Genomic DNA, 27,432 nt, shown 5'->3' on the forward strand with positions numbered 1-27,432 from the left:
CCGAAACAATATGGTACTGGTACAAGGACAGACACACAGACCAATGGAACAGAACAGAGAACTCAGAAATAAAGCTGCACATCTACAGCCATCTGATCTTTGACAATGCTGACAAAAACAAGCAATGGAGAAAGGACTCCCTGTTCAGTAAATGGTGCTAGGATAACCAGCTAGCAATGTGCACAAGAAAATGGATCCCTACCTTTCACCATATACAAAAATTAACTCAAGATGAATTAAAGATTTAATAGTAAGACCTCAAACTATAATAATCCCAGAAGAAAACCAAGAAAATACCCTTCTCAACACTGGCCTTGGCAAATAATTTTTGGCTAAGTCCCCAAAAGCAACTGCAACAAAAACACAAATGGACAAGTAGGACCTCATTAAACTAAAGAGCTTCTGCACAGTAAAACTATCAGGCTGGGCACAGTGGCTCACACCTGTAATCCCAGCACTTTGGGAGGCCGAGGCAGGCGGATCATAAGGTCAGGAGTTTGAAACCAGCCTGGCCAACATGGTGAAACCCTGTCTGTACTAAAGATTCAAAAAATTAGGTGGGCGTGGTGATGCGCACCTGTAATCCCAGCTACTCGGGAGGCTGAGGCAGGAGAATCGCTTGAACCCGGGAGGCGGAGATTGCAGTGAGCCGAGGTCACATCATTGCACTCCAGCCCAGGCAACAAGAGCGAAACTCCATGTCAAAAAAAAAAGAGAAAAGAAACTATCAACAGAGTAAACAAAAAGCCTACAGAATGGGAGAAAATATTCACAAAATATGTATCCAACAAAGGTCTAATATCAAGACTCTAAAAGGAATGTAAATAAATCAGTAAGGAAAAATCAAATAACTTCATCAGAAAATGGGCAAAGGACATGAACAGGCACGTTACAAAGAAGACATACAAAGCAGCCAACAAACAAAAAGTGCTTATCATCACTAATCATTGGAGAAATGTAAATCAAAACCACAATGATACCATTTCATACCAGTCAGAATGGCTGTTACTACAAAGTCAAAAAACAACAGATGCTAGTGAGGTTGTCAGAAAAGGGAATGCTTATACATTGTTGGAATGTAAATTCATTCAGCCATTATAAGCCATTTGGAAATTTCTCAAAGAACTTAAAACAGAGCTACGATTTGACCCAGCAATCCCATTACTGGCTATATAACCAAAGGAAAAGAAATCATTCTACCAAAAAGACACATATACTCATGTTTACTGCAGCACTTACTCACAGTAGCAAAGACATGGAATCAACTTAAGTGCCCATCAATACAGATTGGATAAAGAAAATGGTGGTACATATGTAACATGGAACACTATGCAGCCATAAAAAGAACAAAATTATGTCCTTTGCAGCTGGAGGCCACTATCCTAAGCAAATTAACAGGAACAGAAAACCAAATACCACATGTCCTCACTTACAAGTGGGAGCTAAACACTGAGTTCACATGGACATGAAGATGGGAACAACAGACACTGTGGACTACTAGAGAGTGGAGGCTGAGAGTAGGATGTGTGTTGGAAAACTGCCTACAGCTCACTACCTGGGTGATGGGATCTGTACCAAACCTCAGCATCACGCAATTCCCATGTAACAAACCTGCACATGTACTCCCTGAACATAAAAGATGAAGTTATTTATCAAAGAAAAAAAAGTTCAGCAACTAGCTGGCAGTCTCTATTTAAATTTTATAAAGTTAAAAATTAATTAAAAGTTAACAATATTACTTATTTACCTCACTTGATTCAAAATCAACCCCTTTCGATACTTGACTCTGGGACATGATTTTGCTGGATGATGTGCTGGACCACCTGAGGCAAAACAAAAACAAAAACAAACACAATGAACTACATAATTCATCAAGTGTGCCTTTCTGGCTAAGTTTTTCAATCCAGCAGCTGCCACGAATATAAATAACACACAATTCCCTTAAAATCTACATTAGAGGCAATAAAACTTAACTGTAAGGAAAAGGACTCTGGGACCGAGGTTTGAACTCTGGTTTTGCCCTTTACTACCTATGTGGCTTTGAGCAAGTTACTTAACCTCTCTGTGCTTCAATTTCCTCATCTGTAAAACGGGGATAATAGTTTTATAAAGACTAAATGTGTTAATATGCTTAAACACTTAGAACAGTGCCTGACACATATTAAGTACTACAACGATACTTACTTATATTATTATAGTACTTATCATGTACCAAAATGTATCCATTACCATCTTCCACTTCTGAAAACCATGGGAACATTGAAATATTTTCTATTCAAATCTCAGTTAATAAGAAAATCATAATTCCTACTCTTTTTACTCTTTTTTTTTTTTTTGAGATGGAGTCTTGCTCTGTCACCAGGCTGGAATGCAGTAGCACCATCTCGGCTCACTGCAACCTCCACCTCCCAGTTCAAGCGATTCTCCTGCATCAGCCCCCTCAGCATGCCACCATGCCCAGCTAATTTTTGTATTTTTAGTAGAGACGGGGTTTCACCAGGTTGGCCAGGATGGTCTCTATCTCCTCTATCTCTTGACCTCGTGATCCGCCCACCTCGGCCTCCCAAATGCTAGGATTACAGGCGTGAGCCACCACACCCAGCCGATTCCTACTCTTACAAAGCTTAACTTGCAGTAAATTCCTATGTCTTTTAATTAATAAGAAATTTAAGTCATTTTAGATCGGGGCCAGTAAGCAAATCTAGCCCACCACCAGGTTTTGTTTTTTTTATGGCCTATAAGCTAAGAATGGTTTTCACATTTTGAAATGGTTACATTTTAAATGGTTATACAAGTGTCTACCTACATAATATCCCCGGTTTTGCCTCCTGACCTGCCGAGCCTAAAATACTCCCTATCTGGCCTGTTAAGAAAAAGTCTGCTGATTCCCGTCTTCAATAAAAGTAGTGTTTATAAATTCTTAGTCTACAATTTTATTAACATGCTTTGGGATGTCATTATAGCAAAAGAAATATGTCCAAAGGTTTTATCTGGAAAAAAGAATGAGAATCACGAGATCTTATGTCAGAAGTAAATAGAAAAATTCACAGGTCCTTTGCACAAAAGGAAAGGACAGAAGGATTTATCAGGCAAACTTGAAGAGCAACTAAGGTTCAGAGGTAGCAGATTAGCACAATTATCAAGGTCCACTCTGGTAAGTGGCAGAGCTTAAATAGTTTAAATTATAAATAAAACACCATGCATAACCTGCAATTACTAAAACATTCTGCAAAAACAGTCTAAATTATCATTTAGATGCTGTAATTAGAAACACCAATCTGCCAAAGCTGATTTCTGATGTGTTTCCAAAATCTCAATTTTGGAAATTGCCTCTAAAATTTTAAACAGCCTCTCAAAACTTAAATGATTCTTATTGCTTGCACAATGGTCAGAGAAGTTAGTTACCATACCAAGAAGCAACAACAGAGATGAGTTTGGGGTCAGAATGCCTGGACTGTATGACTAGTTGGGTGACCTTAGGTAAGTCACTTAGCCACTGTGCTTCACACTTCATCTGTAAAATGGGGATGATAAAGTTATAACTATAATCTATCTCCTGGGGAAGTTGTGAGCACCACGCAAGCTAATTCACGTGTAAAATGCTCAGAGAAGTGCCTGGCACATAGGAAGTGCCAAACAACTGTGAGTTATATTACTATTTCATGTCTAAAGAAATCGGCAGACATTTATACAGCTGAAAAGTAAACAATCTACTGTGATATCAAAAGCAAACTATTTTTTCTTTAATATCCTTAAGCATATATCAAAAATATCAAAATAGCATTTTGATCCATTTCTGGAAAAAAAAAAAAAACTTAGAAAGCTAGATCTGATTTGTGTGTGCTTCAATTTACAAAGACAAGAACAACCAAACAAGGACTCAGAAAGGGGCCCTTACTTCCTTCCAAAACCTGAGGTATCCTGATAATCTTCCAATAAATCTCCTTTTCTGTAAGAGAATCTGAGTTAGGTTTCTATCAGCTGGAACCAAAGGAGTCCTGTTAAATACACATAAATGAGCCTGAGAAATTCAAGTAAACCTTCGTGAGCTAAAATAAGTCCCTCCACTACTTACCATAAACATATAAACTGACTTGCATCTGTGCCCATCTTGGTATTTTTTACTCCTATAAAGGCCAGTATGGCCTTCTGCAACTCTATACTCTCCCGGATTTTTCTCATGTCTTTATTGTTTTTTTCTACTCTACCCAAAGGCTGAGTAAGGTTAAAACTGCAGGCTAGGAAAACAAACACTCTTCTGCTCTGCCTTCTTTTTTGAGGTGATCCTATCCATCCCAATGGTTTTAAGTATCATCTGCATGCTGTCCAGAGGTAAATGTAAGTACCATTTCAAACCCCTTATCTGGGACGAGCACGGTGGCTCATGCCTGTAATCCCAGCACTTTGGGAGGCCGAGGCGGGCGGATCACGAGGTCAGGAGATCCAGACCATCCTGGCTAACACGGTGAAACCCCATCTCTACTAAAAATACAAAAAATTAGCCGGGCATGGTGGCAGGGCCTGTAGTCCCAGCTACTCGGAAGGCTGAGGCAGGAGAATGGCGTGAACCCAGGAGGCGGAGCTTGCAGTGAGCTGAGATCGCGCCACTGCACTCCAGCCTGGGAGACAGAGCGAGACTCCGTCTCAAAAAACAAAACAAAACAAAACAAAAACCCTTATCTGAGTTCTGAATTCACACATTCAATTGCCTATAACTTCCCTTCATGTAAGTTTCTAGGCATCTCAAACTTTTCACATCTAAAGTGCAACTTTTAATTATATGCCTATCATTCCCTACAACACATCTGTCCTTTCTTTTGTGCCCTTCTCAATATATGGCACAATGTAAATGCTCCAGCAAGAAATCAGAAAATCAATCTTGATTCCTTATTCTCCCTTACTCCAAATATTTAATCCATCTTCAAGTTTTGTCATGTCTATCTTCAAAATATATCCTGAAACCATCTGTTTCCTCCATTTCACCTACCACCAGCCTGTGCAAGCCTCCATCATCTCTCTTAGCTCGGACTACCTGCAGCACCCTCCTTTCAGATAAGCTTGTTTACACTTGCTCTGCAACCACAGCGATCCTTTGTAAATGTAAATCACAAGGTGCCACTCCTCTCTTAAAATCTTTCTGTGGATTCCCACTGCATTTATAACAACATCCAATACCTTTGTAGTGCTCACATGTTCCTGCAGCATGATTTACCCTGTCTCTCTTTTCTATTCTCATCTCAAACAACCTCCTTTTCCACCACACATTAGTCATTGGCTCCTAAATAACATTATTAAACTTGCTTCTTCGATAGACTGTGATATGGTTTGGCTGTGTCCCTACCAAATCTCATCTTGAATTGTAGCTCTCATAACTCCTAAGTATTCTGGGAGGGACCTGGTGGGAGATAATTGAATCACGGGGGCAGTTCCCCCATACTAATCTCGTGGTAGTGAATAGGTCTCACAAGATCTTTCACTTGGCTCTTTTTCTCTTCTTTTGTCTGCTGCCATGTGAGACATGCCTTTCACCTTCTGCCATGATTATGAGGCCTCCCCAGCTATGTAGAAATTTGAGTCCATTAAACCTCTTTGTTTTGTAATTGCCCAGTCTCGGGTATGTGTTTATCAGCAGTGAGAAAATGGACTAATACAGTCTGCATGCACTTGTCCCTCTGCTTTTTGCAAGGCCACATTTCCCTTATTAAAATTTCGGCTTAAATGTAGCTTCCTCAGAGGCTTTCCATGACCATCCTTCAAAGTAGATGCCCGTCCTGTGCCACTGTTTCTTCTCTCTACACCAGATCATTTCCTTTAATGCATGCTAACTGACAGGCTGATCACCAGCTCAAATGTCACCTATCTTCTTTGTAAAACCTTCAATGACCTTTCCCAGGAAGATACTGGCACGTCCCTTAGATTTCATTACACCTGAAGAAAACATTTATCTTGGTGGATTAGCAGTGCCCTGTAATTAGCATACCACTAAAGTGTAAATTCCTTGAAGGAAGAAACATTTCTTTTATCTTTCTATCCCCAGAACCTAGCATGATGTTTGAAGGATCTAATAAGTGAACGTGGAACTATACTTACACTTGCTCTAACATTAACCTTTAAGTCACATACAGCTTATATTCTCAGTGGGGTCAGTATCATAAAGAACAAAAATTGGCTCCAGGGGATAGAGTGGGATGAAAAAGCTACGGTTTTTGGCCCTCTCAGACTCAACTATACCCAAAAAAAATTTCATTCTTTAAGTATTTAATTTCTAATGTTAGGGAGAAATTGACTTACATCTAAGTTACTTAATTCTTCTCCTTGGATAATCAAGAAATGGCTGAGATCATGAAAAAAAGCTTGAGAAACACTGATATAAGGCTTTTTCCTCAATCATCCTTCTTTCTGGATTTCCTGCTCATGCCCTTATTCTCAGCTGGGACCACCATTCTCCACCCTACTAAGCCAAATCTTATCTTTGAAACCTCAGGTCAATTTTACTCCCTCCATGAAGCTGCTTCTTCTAGCCCACATTCCTTGTTCCTTTTTTCACCAGCCCATAAGCACTAACACTTATGGGTCTGTAATATAAAATTCTACACCTAATTATGTACTAATTCATTCTTTGATGAATCCAAGTATGTTCATTTCTCTTTTCCACTATAATTGAAGTTACCTGAAGGCAGAGGCCATATTAAAACATTCGTTATGCCCCTCTCTCATCAGACCTAATATAATGCTCAAACAGAAAATAAGTACAAAATAAGGCAGTTGATTACTTTATTAAGTAGAAATTCTCATTATTCGAGCTTTAGTTAAGCAGTATTCAACCAAAATGTTAACGTATAAAAGCAAATGGTAATAGTGAATCAAGTTAAGCTTAACAGCAATAGGCAAAAAATCCCAAAACACACAGGAAGAGCATGCAAGTCCTCTGAAGGCAGACTGAGTCTACGTGATCCCCTTTTTAGTGTTTAGTACAGTACCATTTGTAGTTAAGAATACAAAAATAAGACAATGACAAAAAGCTGAAATCAAATGATAGCAAAATACAAAATTATTTTCTGTTATTTGGAGAGAACACAGTCTTCCATTAAGAAAAGCACTGAGGCCAAGCGCACTGGCTCACATCTGTAATCCAGGCACTTTGGGAGGTCGAGGTGGGTGGATCGCCTGAGCTCAGGAGTTCAAGACCAGCTTGGGCAACATGGCAAAACCCTGTGTCTACCAAAAATACAAAAAATTAGCCACGTGTGGTGGTGCACGTCTGTAATCCCAACTATTCAGGAGGCTGAGGTGGGAGAATTGCTTGAGCCCAGAAGGTGGAGGTTGCAGTGAGCCAAGATCGCACTACTGCACTCCAGTCTAGGCGACAGAATGAGGCACTGTCTCAAAAAATAAATAAATAAATAAAAAGAAAGAAAAGCACTAATAAAGTCAAAAGGAAAAAAATTACAGGCTATTTCAATTTTCACTGAAAATCCTTGTACTAATGCTGCATCAACTCTATAAACTAGCCCTTGGTCTGTTTTCATTCCTCTACATACTTTACTAGTTGAAAATAAGTCTGTTAAACTTACATGGCATAGAAAAATGTGTAACTTTGGAATTCTGGATAATTTTTAATTTTTTTCAGATGTTTCTTTTTGCAGAAAATCACTGCACCTACCTTTGATCTGTCTTTGAAGTGGTAGGAAAAATGTCTTCTTCCACATCTGATTCATCTACCTCAATCACCTGGCAAGGAAACAAAGCAACAAACAGTTTTTGTGAGAACAGACTCTGAATAAAAATGAAAATGAAGAAATGAATTACACGATTAAATCTTAGTTATATATGAGCCACAAAAAAGGAGACAGAAAGCCATAACCATTAAAACTAACACTCAGTCTGACCTCCCTCCAATGTCCCTCTTCATTCACAAATGTTACTTTTTGCTCACCTCTCTCCTGGCCATCCCAGGAGCCTGAGCACCTAAGGGAACACAGTTACACTGGTGAATGACTTGCATAGGCTCGTGTGCAGACCTTATGACTTTCCTCTTAGTTTCTTATGAGAGGTGAGACCATCAGTGTTCCATCTCCAACTTTAAATGAGGTATCAGACCATGTGGGAAATACTAGATATCTTTCTGTTAAATCTGTCCCTCTTAAATACCATTTGTTAGTGTTAAGACCCAATAAAGATATTTCTGACTGTTGATTCTACCACCCAAAATACTATTTCTCTACATTTAGTTATCTTGACATTTGATACATACATTTGCCATATCTTCATCTAACTTAAGTACAGATGAGGATGAAGCCAAAGACCAAATACTGAACGAACAGCCCCTGAGGCTAAGGATGCTGTTAAATATCCTACAATGCATAGGACAATCCTTCACAACAAAGAATTATCTAGTCCAAAATGTCAACAGTGCTACTATAGAGAAACCCTGATGTAAAGGGAAGAGTATTGGCTCAGGAGTTAAGACACACAGTTTTGAAAGTGAAGTAATAAGAGAATCAAGCCCATATTGGACTCTTCTTGGAATCGAAAGGAAGAGCAGAAGGCCCAGGCTAAACCTAGGGCAAACCACATGGATCGCTGGACTCCAGCCTTCTCATTCATCTTAAGTCTAGCAACAGCTGTTAAGGCACAGCTAGTATTTTCGGAAGATAAGTAACAAAAGGAAACCCAGTATAGAAAAAACCTCTATAACCATTGAACTCACCTTCAATAATAGTATTCCATGTATGAGCTCTTTTGGTTCAACACTGTTATCCTTGAAAACATTACTGTATACATAACATTTATGGATTTCTATAATAACCATTATTTTAAAAAAGAGAGCAATCAAGAAAAAAAAATCAAATCCTAGAAGCCCTAGAGATAATTGGTAAAGCTCCTTCCAGCTTTAATGTTCCATAATTTTTCTTCTTTTATTTACTTTGTAAATCAGAGAGTTGACAATTCATAATGCAGAAAACATAAATTATTAATACACAACTATAAAACTTTTTTTCTTACCTCTGAATAATTCTTAGTAGTGACATTTCGGGAAGGCTGCTGTCTTGTAGATTTAAAGGCTAGAATGAAAAAGATGAAATGTGCGTTATGTTATTCTTAAAATAACTTAGAAAAACTTGCATATTTCTTTAGCTAAAGATTTTCTGAGTCCTAGCTGCAAAACTGCATGATGCCTAATTATAAAACTATTTGATATTTTTAAAAATCTAAAGGGAGATAGAATTATAGGTATGCATAACTCAATGCCCAACTGTCAGTCTCATTATTTCCCAGCTTATTGAGATACTGTAGTGTTTATAAATACACACAAAATAAAAATATTTCATAGAAAAATACCTGAAGGATAAAATCTAATCACCTAACCAAATGAACTACAAATGTATTGAAGGAAAGCCTCCTAATCCCTTCTTTGTTGTTGACGATACCTTTATCCCTGTTGCTACATTAGGAGCCATGGGGTTCCAGTAGTTTCTCATTTTCCTCTACCTTAGTAGCCATATTCAATATCTAAGAAATATTCCAGAGGAGAATTCTAGAAAACAGCATTCTATGATAAAAATTCCTTTGTATCCATACCTTTTTTCCTTTTAAACTTGGTTAGATACTTGAAGTTTAGCTAGCTCTTTATCTTTCCCTTTCTTTTTCCTTGACATCGAAACCTACAATAAGGCCAGGCTCAGTGGCTCACCCCTGTAATCCCAGTGCTTTGGGAGGCTGAGGAGGGCGGATCACTTGAGGTCCAGAGTTCAAGACAAGCCTGGCCAACATGGTGAAACCCCAACTCTACTAAAAAATATATAAAAATTAGCCAGGCATGGTGGCGGATGCCTGTAATCCCAGCTACTTGGGAGGCTGAGGCAGGAGAATCGCTTGAACCCAGGAGGCAGAGGTTGCAGTGAGCCGAGATCGTGCCACTGTGCTCCAGCCTGGGCAACAGAGCGAAACTCCGTCTCAAAAAACAAAACAAAACAAAACAAAACAAAACCTACAATAAATTTCAAACGTCTAATTTAGGTTTATTTTCTCCTATGCCTTACCAGTTTGCTAATATCAAAAATATCTTCCCCAAGATAACTCACAAACTAAATAGGGCACAGAAAAACAAACAAATACTCAAAAAATCCTGCAAAGTCCAAATTCTCCTAGTCAGAAAACTAACGAATCTTTCTATCTAACCTAAATTTATTGTGTTTGCACATGTTTCCTATTCTAGGTTCTGTCCCCAAACTTGTAATATCTAAGAGGAGAAACGAGAGGCAGAAACAGTGTTCTTATCTGCTTTACTCAGTTACTTTTTTCACATCCTACTCTACTCAAAAGGCTAGACAGAGCAACTGAATAAAAAATCCAGTGATCATGATGATTTCAAAGAATATTTCTGTTCAGTATTTATTCACTGACTCCTTTAACTCTGAGATCCTAGAAAACAAGATACCTTTCTTTTTATCCCACTGGAAGGCAAAAGATGAGTGATGTTGTGAAATAATTTTATCAGAAAACTAAGCAATATGTTCTGTTAGGAAGACAATAAAGTGTGGTGGTTAAAAGCTCTGGTTTTGGAGTTAGACTCATTTTGACTTACTAGCTTGACTATGGCCAAGCTCCTTGGCTTCTTTAAAACTCAATTTCCTCGCCTGTAAAACAGTGTTAATACTTCATGCAGAAAACTGCTGAGAGGGTAAGAGGAAGTGTCTAGCAGATAGAAAGCATTCAAATACATGTAGCTATTTGGGTAGCAAACACAGTAGCAGCAGTGGTACCCACAGTGGTATAAATGAAATGTAAAGGCAGTGACTTCAGAGGTACTTTTATTCACCTAGCCACTATAGTCTGCTGACTAACTTCAATGGAAAAATCTGGGCTGTCAACTCCTATTTACAACTCCTGTGGCTACAAGTGTAATTTTTATCTTTTCCAATAAAATTGCAGCACAATAATAAATTTCCATACTCCATGGACCTTGTTATAAGAGAATTTGACCTTTATTTATCTCTTCACTCCTCCATTTAAAACAGAGATCTAGAAGTTACAGTCTTAATTTGTTGCTTCTGTCCCAAAGTGATGACAAGTATAGTTACTACTTCACAGGTATTCTGTCAGAGACTTAAAAAAAACCCCACCAAATCCAACCTGATAAAAATGTTTCACAAATTTATACTTAAAAAATCAGTTCATTTTTCAAAACAAGGCCTAGTACTGGAGGTAATCAGTTAAGTTAGCGAAACCATTATATCAAATCAATTAGATAAAAGACAAATTTAGACCAATGATTCATATAATATTCATCTTCATAATCTTATTGCAAAACACTACCACTAATATTAATAACAGCTATCATCTATCGCATTTTTACCAGGTGCTGTGATCAGTACTGTAAATACTTAAGCTCATTTAATATAATTACTCTGAAGTCAGTACAACATTGTCAAATTTTATAGCTAAGGGATCTGATGCTTGTAGAATAACACCAGTTTGCCCTTACTGAGGGCTTAATATGCATAGACACTGCCTGATATTTCACATGCATTTTCTCATTAATCCTCAAAATAATGCAATGAGGTGGATGCAATCATTGTCCCATCCTACAGATGAGAACACTCATTCCTAAAGATGAAAAACTTAACATATTTGCTGGAGGACACACAACTAGTAAAATTGAGAAGTCAGGATCCAAACCAAGATCTTCCTGACTTTAGAACCATGGTCTTCACCCTTATGCTACACAATCTCCAAGTAATTTTTACTCAGTCATTGTCAAGTATTTAACAAGCATCTACTATGTTATGTGCCAAATATAGTGGATACAGTGATGAGGAGGAATGATGCAGACCCCTTTCTCACAGCACTTACAGTGCAAGGGTGTTAAGCCAGCAGTAAAGAGCTGGCTGTGACTGATCCAATGGACCTGACTCCAGAGCCTGCATTCTTAACCATCATGCTCTGCTGCAAAAGGTACCATAATAAGATTTTTGCTTACAACATAATTCAGGAAATCTGATGTTTATTTACATCAGATTTAGATTATTTACATAGCCTCTTTTCATAGATGAATACTGTTTCCTTAAAAAAATTAGTCAAGCCATTCTGTAAAACTTTTAAGGCATCATAACTGGTCTCCAGTCTTTCTACACAAATAGAAGCTTTATTCTATGTTGTCAATAGGTAACAGTCATTGCAGGCTAGGTTATTCAGACAAAATGACCTCTCATTGTCTTCAAACTCACTTCTGCTGACAACAATCCAAATTAGTACCTCAAACATTAAAAAAAAAAAAAATTCTCAATGGCATTGAAGAGCTGATCACATACCAAGGAATTACCAGGCCAAAACTGAAGAAAAGCTAGAACTCAGAGAGGTAAGCAGAGTCCTTTCCCTGAGTTCACTTTTCAATTGGGAAAATGTTAACATTGGTTTTGAGAATCCTGAAGAAAAAGAGAGAGGGCTATCACAGCCCACGGCTGCCCAAAGTGAAAACCCTGATGCATTTCCCTTCCTAAGGTGGAGCCCCAGTGGTTGAAGAGAGAAGCAGAGGTAAACAGGATTTCATAAGCATGTAACTGAGTACCCTCCTTTTTCTAAGAGGTAGTTCATTACTTTTTCTCTCTCTTTTCTCCTTTCCCCCACTTTCTACTTAGTTCTTTAGAAATGCAACCATAGTCTTTTACTTCCTCTTCATCAGAGACTCCCTAAAAGGGGAGTTCATCTAACTATGTGCTTGGAAGCTCCAGAGTTGAACTATCACCCACCAGGCGGTTGCCTCTAGAGATAACAGTCAATTTACAACCCAAAGTCCTGCTATGAAACTCTCACCAACCTAGAGTATTCGGCCACCTTTATAGCCTATTTCTACCCATGAAGACGCCAATTCAACTGCCTGGTAGATAAGACACCAAACTAGAATGCAAACCCCCCACTTGCTCGCTTCCTCCCCTGCATGCCACTCCTGATAGGCCCCCTTTAAAAGAGTCCACTTTCTGCTGCAAAGGGGGAAGCAGTACCCTTAAAGTAGGAAGCCTGTATTTCTTCCCCTAAGTTAGCTTTGGAATAAAAAGTCACTTTCTTTATACCACACCTTGCTCTTGTTAATTGGACTTTGCAAGCAGCAAGTGACTGAACCTGCATTTCAGTTACAAGTACGTATCAAATGACTGGTCCAAGAAACCCTCAAATTTAGCTCAAAGTGGTCTAAGACTTGTGGTGCCCTACAAACCTAGAGAAACAAACGTGAATCTTCTCTGAAGGAAGATGGCTTCATCCAAGGTCTCAAATTATTCCTGTTGATAATTTTCTAGGGACAGTAAGTAACAAAGCATGGAAGGAAATAAGTCACCATAAATAAGAACCAACAGAAACAGACAACAGAAAGAGGCCAAAGACATTCAGACACTAGGTTATTAGATACAAAATAAAAAAAGTCCTTACTGTGTACACACAAAAAATTAAAACAGGCCTAAAAATATCTTCAGAAAACTTCTAAAAACTATTAAAAGCGACAGAGCATATTTTAAAGGAAGCAAATAGGCTGGGCAAGGTGGCTCATGCCTGTAATCCCAGCACTTTGGGAGGCCGAGGCAGGAGGATCACATGAAGCCAGGAGTTTAAGACCAGACTAGCCAACACAGTAAAACCGTGTCTCTACTAAAAATACAAAAATTAGCCAGGTGTGGTAGTGCACATCTGTAATCCCAGCGACTCGGGAGGCTAAGGCAGGAAAATTGTTTGAACCCCGGGAGGCAGAGGTTGCAGTGAGCCAAGATGATGCCACTGCATTCCAGCCTAGGCGACAGAGAGAGACTCTCTCTCAAAAAAAAAAAAAAAAAAAAAAAGTGATCAGAAATAATTATTCAGAATGTAGCACAGAAAGAGAAAACAGAAAATACAAGAGTCATGTGAGGAGAGAGTAAAAAGGTCTTATCATTATTTAACTGAAGACTCAGAAGGAGAATAAGAATAGCATAGAGGTAATATCTGAAGGGATAATAGCTAAGGATTTTCTAGAAGTGACGGAAGATAGCAGTTCAGAGATTCATGAAGCCCAATAATTGCTAAGCAGGATAAACAAGAGTACCATCTTTAGATTCATCACAGTGAAACTGCAGAACACCAAAAGCAGCAAGCTGAGAGAAAAACAGGTTATTTTTTAAAAAACAAAAACCAACAAGCTTAACTGATATCTGATTTCTTAATTACAGTGGAAACTCAAAGACTCACTTTAAGTAATGAATTCTACCCACTGGAGTCAAGGAAAGCTTAACATAAAACAAGCCAGGACACTGGATTCCACAGGACACAAAAAAACAAAAACAAAAAAGAAAAAAAAACAAGACAGGACAAAAAAAGACGATTTGGGCTAAGGTAAAGGTGGGTAATCTACATCTATGACTCTGTTGATTGCATGCTAACCAATTTTGGTGGTTTAACATGGAAGTGTTCATTATTTTATTCACTCTTTTTCTATGTTCCTGTTTTCTCATTTTTAAAAGAACACTTGATAAATGCCTACTGTGCCAGGCTTTTTGATCATTTAATCTTCAGAATAACCCAATACAATAGAGATTATTATTTCCAATCATATCTACACAAACTAGGAGAGTGACTGATTTGTCTCAAGTCACAAAGCTGTCATTTGTTGAACGCAAGGTTGAACTCAGCATGAATCCTTTACAATTTTCCAGGCTGCCTTTTCTCTCTTTCTTCCTCTCTGCTTTTATATTAAACCTAGCAAGAATGGAAGAGCATCTTTCCAGATACCACTTCCTAAATGGCAATAAAGACAACATGTTTGTGAAGCAAAAAGCTAAGGATCTTAGCTAGCTCTTCTGAAGTACTAAATAATACTTGAGTAAAAATATAGCAATGGAATTTTTTGTAAGGTTTAAGAGTCATTTAATCAACCTGATTTTGTATCTTTTCTTCAATGTCAGCTGTCATTTGATAAATGTTGAAAATTCCTTTAATGGAGTGATACTTACTTCCAAGGCAAATTAGTCCATCTTTATATTAATTACATAGGTTATTCTGTATAATGCAAAAATTATTCTATGGAGAACTAGTAGCTAGGTCTCTAATCTTACCTTGCTCTGGAAACTAGTACAGTGGTCAACTACTGGTTGTAGAGTGCAGAGAATGTGAGATCATTCCCAGATCTGGTACTGACAAGTTATGAGATCTAGGGTAAGCTACCTATCTTTTTAAAGCCTGTTTCCTTTTCTGTAAAACAGAAATAATATAGTAAGTACCTACCCCACAGACCTGTTAAGAGGCATGCAGTTTCATAAATATTAGCTATTATTGCTACTATTAGTGGTTTTATCAACTCAGGACAAAACTGCTTGGCTTAGTTCCCTCACATATAAAACAGGGGAACAAAGTTGTTCTTAAATCTTCCAGGTCCATTCTATCAGATGAGAAACTTAAATCAGTATGTTTCTAGCTATTCCCATCCATCCCCATTGGGCCAGGAGTTCTTAAGCTGGAAAACACGAATGCGCTTCATGGGAGTGGCTGAACCCTTCGAAATTGGGTGCAATTGCATGTGAGTACTTATTTAAGGAGAGAAGACATAGCTTTCATCAGATTTTTAGAGAATCCATAAGCCAAAATAGATTAAAAAGCATTGCCTTTGGGACTAAACAGATCAAATCTATTCATTCCACATTTTACACGATAGAACATAATCTACATAAAGATCTGAATGTTTCCCAGGTTAGATATCCTAAATCCTAAGTTCCTTCAACCATTTTTTTTTTTTTTTTTTTTTTGGAGACGCTCCGTCACCCAGTTCAGTGGCATGATCTCGGCTCACTCCAACCTCCACCTCCTCGGTTCAAGTATTCTCCTGCCTCAGCCTCCCAAGTAGCTGGGACTACAGGTGCACGCCGCCATGCCTGGATAATTTTTTGTATTTTCAGTAGGGGACAGGGTTTCACCTTGTTGCCCAGACTGGTTTCGATCTCCTGAGCTCAGGCAATCCGCCCGCCTCAGCCTCCCAAAGTGGTAGGATTATAGGCATGAGCCACTGCGCCTGGCCAACCATTTTTTATATTATTTGGTATCTCTTCTAAATGATCATATATAGTTGACAGTCTCCTTGAAATATAATTCCAAAGAGGAGTACAGTATCCTTGGCATGTTATGGCCAATTTAGTACACAGGGAGAACTTCCTTGCTGTGCAAGCTTGTCCAACCCACCTCATTTTGTTATTGTTTTTGTTCTGTTTTCTTTTGTTTTAGGCTTTTAGCAGCCTGAATCCATGGTTTTTAGTTTCTGTCGCTAGTGATACGAGGAAAAGAGGGATGAGAAAAGAGCTTTACTGGCCCAACCAGAAACAGAAACTAAGAATCCATGACTGTATTCTCTCCCTTGGACACCTCTGCAAGACTCATTAAATGCTGTTTAAAATATCAATAGATTTGGACAGTTGGGTATGCCTGCATAACTCTTACTGACCTAAGTCTTTTTCACCTGGGTTGCTATTAAACTCACATACCTCTCACAACTCTACTTGTGCAGCTGTCCTTTTGGACATAAATGTGGTTTATATTACCCTTGATAAACTTCATCTTCTGAGAATTAGTTCAGCTCCCCAGTGTGTCAACAATTAATCCTAGCTATAAGATTATAAATATTATAATTATAATATTTAATAATTAATATTTATAAATATTATATTTAATAAATTAATATTTATAAATATAAAAGTGAAACGATAACCTCAAATAACTGATAATATAAATAATATACATATGAATATATTCTAAATGCTAGGTAGAAAAAAGTATCACCACCTATCTTAATGCATACTTTTTGTAAATATGACTAACATTTTAGGCTGATCTCATCATCTATAATATTAAAAATAGTTAAACAGATCCCCTTAAGTTGAGGCCAATTTTTAGACCACAGGATATACACAAATTAATTCCAAGGGCCTAGCCATAATTTCTCTTAAATATAGGTCACATGACTTCTCTATATGGAAAGCAGAGACTGACAGGGCAGTATGGGGGAAGCAAGGAAACAGTAGAGACAGTTCCTCTCTCTTTCGACCACTGTCCATATAGTGACCAACTACTTCACTTTCCTGTTTCCAGGGTCTCTCTGCCAAACAGAAACAACATTTGTCTGAAAGTAAGAAATTATAAAACATAATTTTTGTTTTGTTTTGTTTTTGAGACGGAGTCTCTCTCTGTTGCTAGGGTAGAGTCCAATGGCATGATCTTGGCTCACTGCAACCTCCACTTCCTGGGTTCAAGTGATTCTCCTGCCTCAGCCTCCCAAGTAGCTGGGACTACAGGCATGCGCCACCATGCCTGGCTGATTTTTGTATTTTTAGTAGAGACGGGGTTTCACCATGTTGGCCAGGCTGGTCTCGATCTCCTGATCTCGTGATCTGCCTGCCTCGGCCTCCCAAAGTGCTGGGATTACAGGTGTGATCCACCGTGCCTGGCCTATAAAACATAATTTTAAAAGCTTACCCTCTTCAGTAACTCTAATGCATAGCAAAGATCTTTTAAAAAATATTTATCCTGTGATCCTAATTGCCCTTTTAACTTCCCAATGATTGCAACACAAATAAGGGCTACCAATGGTGATTACCTTGGTCTTTCTAATGTTGGAATTTATAAATAATCACTTGCAGTCTATACTCACCATCTATAATAGACATATTTCTAGATGCTGACACAGCAGTCTTTGAGTTCCTGCTACGGGTAGAAGTCTCCAGACCAGTGTGTGCTGTTAGAAAAATGAACAGTCAGTGTACAAGCCTATCAGCAGCTAAGGTTTATTTCATACAACACCAAAAAATGAAAGCTAAATAAACTTATGTCAAATAGTTTGTCTGTAAAAAGCCAGACATATATATAAGAACAAACATCTAGAGTCTGACCAATTTTCAGAGACTATTCTTTTAGGCCACACTTCAGTTTATCCAATTTAATTTATCCAATTAAAATGTAAGGAAATAGGCTGGGCGTGGTAGCTCACGCCTGTAATCCCAGCACTTTGGAAGACAGAGGTGGGAGGATCACTTGAGGTCAAGAGTTCAAGACTAGCCTGGCCAACATGGTGAAACCCCACCTCTACTAAAAATACAAAAATTAACTGGCATGATGATGGGCCCCTGTAATCCCAGCTACCTGGGAGGCTGAGGCAGGAGAATTGCTTGAACCTGGGAGGCGGAAGTTGCAGTGAGCTGAAATCGCACCATTGCACTCCAGCCTGGGCAACAGAGCAACGACAAGACTGCATCTCAAGAAAAATTAAAAAACAAAAATAAAAATTTTTAAGGAAAAATTTTGTAAATGTAAGAATAGTGAAAATAATCATCATTAAAAGATGAGGATTTCTCTCCCTGGAGATTTTAAACCAAATTAATATTCATTTCACCAGCTTAAAATTCCTATGGATGCATATTTAATAAAAACAATTTTAAAAAATCTTTAGAGATGAACTGACATAATGTGTGAGAAAGTCACTGAATGACCAATTTCTAATGGCGTGAACTATTCAATGACAATAGTCTCACAGTAAATACAATGTTGACTATGTTAATGACTAGTTTTAGGAATCAAATTGGGGGCAGTTTTCTTTCTTAAACTGACTTTATAAAGACTACTTGATAAGCATATGTGTATTTGTATCTTATGACAGTAACAAAAATAATAATTGTATGATCTGGAGTTTTCCTCCTGTTGCCAAAGGCTTTTAGCTGTTTTCTTTAACAACTCATATTTGCCTATTACTTTGCACATGTGAAAATACATACGACATTAAATGTATCCAAAAGGTACTACGTGACAAACACAGTGAAGCTTTTATAAGGTATGTGCTAAGAACAATTAAAACCCTAAGTGCATGTGGCCATTCAAAATTTATTTAAGTAAAAGGCACATGTCAGAACTGCCTTAAAGACCGTCTTTATATATTATAAAAATAGATTTTTAAAGAACCGTGTTTTAGAAATAAAACTTATAATTCAACTCTGACAAGATCTAATTCTGTATTTTCCACTCAACTGCCAAGTGTGAATGTGCACAGGACTGAACTCAGTGCTCACCTCTTCCTCTTTGAGACCCTCCTCTCGATGCTGAATTCTGCCCTCTTCCACCTCTTCGACCTCTTCCTCGGCCTCTTCCTTTGTTGGTTGCTGCTGAGATGCTATCATCAGAGTCATTAGCCATCTGTTCTGCTAAATCTATACTCATAAGGTCATCAGCACTAAAGGCAGAAGCAGACTCCTCTGACTGAAATCTGAGTGCTCTGGCCCTGGTCATAGCCTAAGAGGGAGAAGAAGGAGAAAGTACACACAACGAGATAATGTACCATCCTACAAATCATTAATTTAGGCATTGACATGAACTAATCATACTATAAAAACATAAAGGAGGCTGACACAGTGGCTCATGCCTGTAATCTCAGCACTTTGGGAGGCCGAGGCGGGAGGATCACTTGCACCCAAGAGTTTGAGACAAGCCTGGGCAACACGGCGAAACCCCGTCTCTACATAAAAAAAAAAAAAAAAAAAAAAATTAGTCAGGCATGGTGGCATGCACCTGTAGTCCCAGCTACACAGGAGGCTGAGGCAGGAGCATCACTTGAGCCTAGGAGATACAGGCTGCAGTGAGCTATGATCACACCACTGCACTCCAGCCTGGGTGACAAAGAGAGACCCTGTCTCAAAAATAAAAATAAAAACAAAAAATATTTATATACGTGTAAAGGAGAACCTCCCCACCAATCAAATTTAATACTTATTATCTGTCAGATCAATCTACCATACTACCTATAAAATGAGACCCTTTGAAAAGGTTTACCAAGAAAAATAAAATTTTACAGAATCAAAATTTTCAGAACTAGAAGGAATACTGGCAATCATCCCTAATTCAATGCCACATTTGACAGTAACAGACTGTCATCATTTGAGCTACTTTTTAGAATCGGCTCCTAGGAAATAATAAGAAAAAAACTTACAAAAAATAGCCGTTATCTCTGGGCACTAATATTTTAGGGTGCTTTTGTTTTTTGTTCTTGAATATTACATATTTTCTATATTACACTTTTTCTAAAAAATTAGTTTTATAATCAGAAAAAAACATGAGTAACAATCTCTCACAAATTTATGGTAAAGAGAATTAAGGGCTGGGCACAGTGGCTCACACCTGTAATCCCAGCACTTTGGGAGGCCTAGGTGGATGGATTGCTTGAGATCAGGAGTTAGGGACCAGCCTGGGCAACATGGCGAGACCCTGCCTCCACCAAAAATACAAAAAAAAAAAAACAAAAGAACAAAATTAGCCAGGTGTGATGGCATGCGCCTGTAGTCCCAGCTACTTGAGAGGCTGAGGTAGGAGGATCGCTCAAGCCTGGGGGAAGCAGTGGGGAGGGGAGTTGTTGCAGTGAGCTGAGATTGCACCACTGCACTTCAGCCTAGGTGACACAGTGAGACCTTGCCTAAAAAAAAATGAAAAGAAACGGAAGAATTAAGGAGAATATATCAACTGAAAGCCTAAGCCTAAGAAGGAATAAACACCTTAGGACCAAGAACATGCCACGCATTTTTAATTTGATAAGAATCCATTTAGAAAAGACATCGTGCCACTGCACTCCAGCCTGGCAACAGAGTGAGACCCTGTCACCAAAAAATAAAATAAAATATAAATAAAAGCAATTTTGCCTTGATCTTCCCTTAAACCAATCAAAAGGTAGTAAGAGAACAAAAACAAAATACATTTTCCATAAAATTAAAAAATAGTTCCAAACACACAAACTATAAAGAAGAGTTAATGAATATGATAAATATTTGACCTAGCTAAGGGAGAAAGGTGAGAAGAGTTTCAGGTATTATACAGCTCTCCAAAACTGATGTATAAATCCCAAGAAGACATGATAGCAGTCTCTCTTGCTTGGAATGGCAGTTCTGGGTCTAAGAATAGCTGACCAGAACATTTCTAAGCTCTGTGATACCATAAAGTAAGGAGACCCAGGGCTAAATGAGGAGATGTGAACAAGGCAGGCAGCATAAAGTGGGACTGAAGTGGCAACTTCATGATGAGATGATCTCAGCTGAGGTGAAATCACAGCTAACTCACTGCATGCAGGGTTCAATACAGCATTACAATGCAAAAAGAAAACACTTTAGGAAATACAACAAAAAATATAAGAAACAACAGTGATTTCAATTCATCTTTCCTGTCCCACATGAAATACAGTTAATCCTCATTATTCATTAATCCTATATTTGCAAATTCACCGACTTGCCAAAATTTCTCTGTAACCCTAAAAATCAACACTCACGATACTTTTGGCATCATTTATGGAGACGCAGAGTGGTAAATATTTTGAATTACCTGACACACACATTCCCAGCTGAGGCTGAACAATGAGCCACTCTGCCTTCTTGTTTCCACTTGTGTACTTTAAAGTGTCCTTTCTGTGATAGTCATGCATTGCTTAATGATGGATGCCTCATGAGAAATGTGTCATCAGGTGATTTCATTATTGTGCAAACATCATAGTGTGTACTTACACAAAGCTAAATGGTACAGTCTACTACAAACCTAGACTATAGGAGATAGCCTATTGCTCCTTGGCTACAAACCTGTACAACATGTTACTGTACTGAATACTGCAGGCAATTATAACACCATAGCTATGTATTTGTGTATCTAAGCATATCTTAATAGAAAAGATATAGTAAAAATATGGTATTATAATCTCATGGGACCACCACTGGATATGCAGTCTGACATCGATCAAAATGTTGTATGTGGCACATGACTACATATTTATTGCATTTTTTGCATTTTTGTACTTTTGCTTTGGTAATGTGGTGTTTTAAAATGACCCCCTCAACATGTTTAGTGTTCATTCCTACATGCAAAAAGGCTGCAATATGACTTCTGGAGAAAAAAGGTATATTAGATAAACTTCATTCAAGTATAAGTTAAAGTGCTACTAGCTATGAGTTCAATGCTAATGAATCAAATGTTAAATACAGTATCTTTAAACAGAAACACATTAAAAAGATTATGTATTGATCAGCTGACAAAAACGTTATCAGTGGCTCATAGAAAGCTAATTTTGTATTTCCCCTAGGAGCAATGATTCACCATTTGCTAATTCTGTGCTGGAAGTGATTTTATACGACATAACTACCACAAATAAAAGGAACCAGCTGTATGCTTTTAGAAAGTAGACTTAAGAGAAAAAAGATGATCTAAATCACATAATTAATAAGATAGATCTAACTGATAAATGTTGAATTCTATACACTGAAAATTAATAATATACTTCAAGACCCCATGAAACTTTTTAGCTGATACATAACAGGGTGCAAACAAAAATCTCAATACATTTTTGATAGGAGAAATAAATTTATCACACTGTCTAATCATCATGCAATAAAATAAAAAATTAATAATAATAAAGCAAAAACCTGCCTCCTGAAAACAAACCAGAGTCAAAACTATAAAACAAAACGAAAGTTGCAGAACATCTAGAAAATCATAACAAGAATACTGCACATCACAACATATGAGAGAGCTAAAGCAATGCTTATAAGAAAGCCTATAGCCTGCTAAGAATAAATGTAAATAAGTTAATTCTGTATCCAAAAAGTTAGGAGAAACAAAATAAAGCCTATCCAAGTATTAGAATGAAGATAAAACCATATATTAATAGATTTTAAACAAAAACACATTAGAATGAATAAATATAAGCACTGGTCCTTTGGGACAAAACAATAACATTAATAAAAATCACAAAGCTTTAAAGAAAGGAAGAAAACGCAAATATACATCATTAGAAATAAGAGGGACGGGCGTAGAGGCTCACATCGCTAATCCTAGCACTACAGGTATAGAAGCTCACATCTCTAATCCCCATACTTTGGGAGGCCAAGTCAGGAAGATCACTTGAGCCCTGGAGTTAGAGACCAGCCTGGGCAACATAACGAGACTCCGTCTATATAAAAAAAAAATTAAAAATTAGCTGGGAGTGGTAGTACACTACAGAGCAAGACCCTGTCTCGAAAAAAAGAAAGAAAGAAGAATGGGAGGGAAGACCCAAGACTTATGAGAGAATGCTCAATTCTAAATAATCTGGAAAATGAATAACTTAATCTGATCCAAGGTGGGAAAAAAACAGGTTCAACAAACCAATTATCAAAGAAAATTTTGAGAAAATTATTAAAAGAAAAATACTCCCAAAAAAGGACCACAATTAGAAAGTTTCGTAGGTAAATTCTACCAAACTTTCAAAAAACAGATAAGCCCACTGCTATTTCAATAGTGCCAGAGCATACAGAAAGACAGCTTCCAAACTGTTTTCACAATGCCAGCATGACACAGTACTGACAAAGAACTGCGTGCACAAAAAGAAAATTACAGAATCTTATTTATAATTATGAAAGCAAATAGAGACTCCAGAAGCATATGGAAAGACCAATATATCCATTACCAGGGGGTAATGGATATATTACCAGGATGGGTCAATAAGCTATGTACATAATAATATAACTCACTATATTAATGGAACAAAGAAAGAAAAAACCCAAATGTATATCTTCATAAAATCAGAACCATGTAATCACCAATCATTCCTGATTTAAACAAATAAGCTGATGAATAAGTGGATACTTTATGTGTCAAAAAACCCTAAATATGCTATATTACTATGTGTATATATCCAGAGAGAGAAAGAGAGGGCACACACACACACAAATGTGTTCAAGTGAGTGCTCTTACAAATCAATTAGAGAAAGACCAATACCCGGCCAGGCGCGGTTGCTCATGCCTGTCATCCTAGCACTTTGGGAGGCCGAGGCGGGTGGATCACCTAAGGTAAGGAGTTTGAGACCAGCCTGACCACCATGGTGAAACCCTGTCTCTACTAAAAATACAAAAATTAGCTGGGCATGGTAGCGCACGCTAGCTACTCGGGAGGCTGAAGCACGAGAATCACCTGAACCCAGGAGGCAGAGGTTGCAGTGAGCTGAGATCACACCACTGCACTCCAGCCTGGGTGACAGAGTGAGACTTTGCCTCAAAAAAAAAAAAAAAGAGAAAGACCAATACCCTACTCGAAAGAGAAAATGTGGCCAAATAAAATGACCATGTGTTTCATATAAATGCAAATGATTTATAAACATAAAAATTAGGCAGACTCATTAGTAAAAAAAAGTAGTATGAACTGAAAACAACAGTAGGAAATAATTTCTTACCCCTTAGACTTGTAAAGATCAAAAGATACAGTAATACATCACGATGGTAAAGATGTGAGGAAACAAGCACTCCCAAATACTAATGGTGAGAATATAAACTAGTTAAGACATCTTTGGACTAATGTGGCAGTATGTAGCAAAATTTAAAATAAATATGCCCTATTATGATTACTTCTGGGAATCAATTACTAACCATCATTTCTAAATTTTGTATTTTCCCTTTGTCTAAATACTGTATCTTCATTTTTATCATCTCAAATTGTATATTCAAATTGTATTTTAACTCTACCTTTCCTATGACAAACAGAGTTTACTGTTATCTTTGGAATGTATTACTTCTAAGAGCTTAACTCATGAGTGCAGGTCTAGAGCCAATGGCAAAAATGTTTCCATATACATTTTGTGAGATTTGAAAATATACTATTCTACTGTTAAACACTTTTTTTTGTGGTGAAATATACATAACATAAACTTACTCTTTTTACCACTTTTAGGTATAGTAGAGTGACATTATGTACATTCACATGGTTATGCAATCATCCCCCCATCCATCTATAGAACTTTCTCATCATCCCAAACTGAAACTCCATACCTATTCAACAGTAACTTCACATTCCTCCCTCTCCCCAGTAACCACTATTCTACCTTCTGTTTCTATGAATCTGATTACTCTAGGTACCTCATATAAGTAGAGTCATATAATATTTGTCCTTTTGCAACTGTTTTTTTTCACTCATAATGTTTTCAGAGTTTCATCCATATTGTAGCATGTATCAGAATGTCATTCCTTTTCAAGACTGAATAATATTCCATTACATGCACATACCACATTTTGTTTATCCATCTATCTGTTGATGACCAACTGGGTTGTTTCCACTTTTCGGCTATTGTGAATCATGCTGCTATGAACACTGCTGTACAAATAAGTTCCTGCTTTCGATTCTTTTGGTTATGTACCTAGAAGTGAAATTGCTATATTACATGATAATTCTATGTTTAATTACTTTAGGAACTGCTATTGTTTTCCTCAGTAGCTGACCCATTTTTCATCCCCACCACCAATGTATATGGTTCTAATTTCTCCACATTCTTGCCGAAACTTGTTATTTTATGGTGTTTTAATAACAGCCATCCTAATGGGTGTGAAGTGGTATCTCACTGTGGTTTTGATTTGCATTTCTCTAATGTCTGGTGATCTTGAGTGTCTTTTCATGTGCTATAATTTGTAAAGCTTCTTTGGAGAAATGTCTATTCAAGTCCTTTGCCCATTGTAAAAATTGGGTTTTTTTGTTATTGTTACTGTTGAGCTTTAGAAGTTTTAAAAATATATTCTGCTTATTAATCCCTTATCAGATGTATGATTTGCAAATATTTTCTCCCATTCTGTGGGTCACTTCTTCACTATTGATAGTGCCTGGTATTATATTTTGAAAGAGGGTATCAACCCACCTCAAATTGAGGTAGAACATAAGAAATCAGAGGCCAGGTAAACTAACGACTGTGGGTAAGACTAAGAATAGTTTTTATATTTTTAAAGGGCCATTAATAAAAAAACAAACAAACAAAAAAACACAAGAATATGTGATAGAGACCATACATGTCCCACAAAGCCTAATGGTTACTGTTTGCTCTTTTATTCAAATATGAATTTATCATTAAAGAAAAGATTTGAGAGTTTTTCTATGTGAACAAAAGATTTTTTTTTTTTTTTTTTTGAGACAGGGTCTTGCTCTGTCATCCAGGTTGGAGTGCAGTGGCGTCATCTCGGCTCATTGCAACCTCTGCCTCCTGGGCTCAAGCGATCCTCCCAGTTAAGTCTCCTGAGTAGCTGGGACTACAGGTGGGAGCTACCAAGCCTGGCTAATTTTTGTATTTTTTGTAGAGATGGGGTTTTGCCATGTTGCCCAGGCTGGTCTCAAACTCCTGAGCTCAAGAGATCCACCTGCCTCGGCCTCCCAAAGTGCTGAAATTACAGGTGAGTCACAATGCCCAGCCTAAAAGACTTTAAAGCATAATGTTTTTTCTCCAAATAGAAGAGCTAATAGTCTTGCTTGTCAGTATAAGTAATTTAAGCATGGCGCTGGGATTCATATTCTAAGCCAAATGATTCTGCAAAGCTGTGAATTACAGCTTGGCAGAGTTTCAGACTCCATTACCTAAGTTCTAAATAGTATGCTGAAAATGAAAAAATATATAATATCTTATGATATGCTGAAAAATTACCTAGGAAGCCCCAATTACATTTTAGTCTTAAAATATAGCTGAATATCTGAACTCGTAAGTTATTTCTTCTGTAAAACTCCCATATGAAATTTGTCACAGCCTCTCCCACCTTCCTTGTATAAGACGTTCACTCTTACTCTTTTAAAAGCTTAATGAAAAATTGAGGTTTGTGGCTTCAAATATGAAGAACTCACTCAAACGTAAAGAAATATTTCTGTACCCTGTTAAATTGAAAGGGTTAATCAAATTTAAGCTAGATATTTAAGAATCAGGAATCATTTCTTCCTAGCATTATTCTTGCAATTTGGCAAACTATTTCTATTTTAAATGCACCTTATAAGATAAATAGAAATATAATAAACGTGTTAAGCCATTTCTAATCTATAGCTTCTTTTCCTTAGCTTCCAAAAAACAACCTGTAAAAGATACAGTGGTTGCAACTATGAGTATTTCAACAGTGATTCTGATGTGTTGCATGACACTTTTAGAAGTTTTTCATTTTTAGAAAACCATCCATTTGCAATGCACCGAATTAATATTATAATAATCTAAAATTTTAATAGGACACAGGATGATAGGAAAGTCTACACTTGGAGTCAGAAATATGTTCAAATTCTAGCCCCACTCCATGACCTTGAGTCTGGTCTGTCTCCTCATTTATAAAATGGGCACCAAGGAAAAATAATTCAATAAATATCTTCCTTACACAAATGTCTCTTATCTACTAAATTGAGAAAATCTTATGGATACAGACCTTAGCTTTTTTATATGTACAGTCCTAATATAAAGCAGAATATCTAACCCATAACAGGGACAATATAAAATGTTTGCTGAATGAAAGCAATCAAGACAAAACTAACAGTACATAGTTTATAACTTTTAAATACTAGACAGCAATCATAAAACACTAAGGGCAATCAGAAAATAAGAAAATACATTTCAATCATAAATTCAACAAGTACCAGGTAGAGGCCCCAAA

General features: G+C 37.4%; 1 protein-coding gene across 1 annotated transcript in view; it reads right to left on the bottom strand.

Moving 5' to 3' along the window:
- The window catches only part of MRE11 (MRE11 homolog, double strand break repair nuclease), an 82,186-nt gene that overhangs the window by 12,945 nt on the left and 41,809 nt on the right, over positions 1-27,432 (bottom strand). Inside the window, exons 15-19 of the mRNA XM_008966413.4 lie at positions 19,068-19,287; positions 17,660-17,743; positions 9,007-9,065; positions 7,664-7,731; positions 1,748-1,823 (exon numbers count right to left, since the gene is read on the bottom strand). Coding sequence (XP_008964661.1) covers positions 1,748-1,823; positions 7,664-7,731; positions 9,007-9,065; positions 17,660-17,743; positions 19,068-19,287 — 507 coding nt within the window. The remainder of the gene's footprint in view (positions 1-1,747; positions 1,824-7,663; positions 7,732-9,006; positions 9,066-17,659; positions 17,744-19,067; positions 19,288-27,432) is intronic.

This window comes from Pan paniscus, chromosome 9 (genome assembly GCF_029289425.2).
Source record: "Pan paniscus chromosome 9, NHGRI_mPanPan1-v2.0_pri, whole genome shotgun sequence".
Classification (NCBI taxonomy): Eukaryota; Metazoa; Chordata; class Mammalia; order Primates; family Hominidae; genus Pan; species Pan paniscus.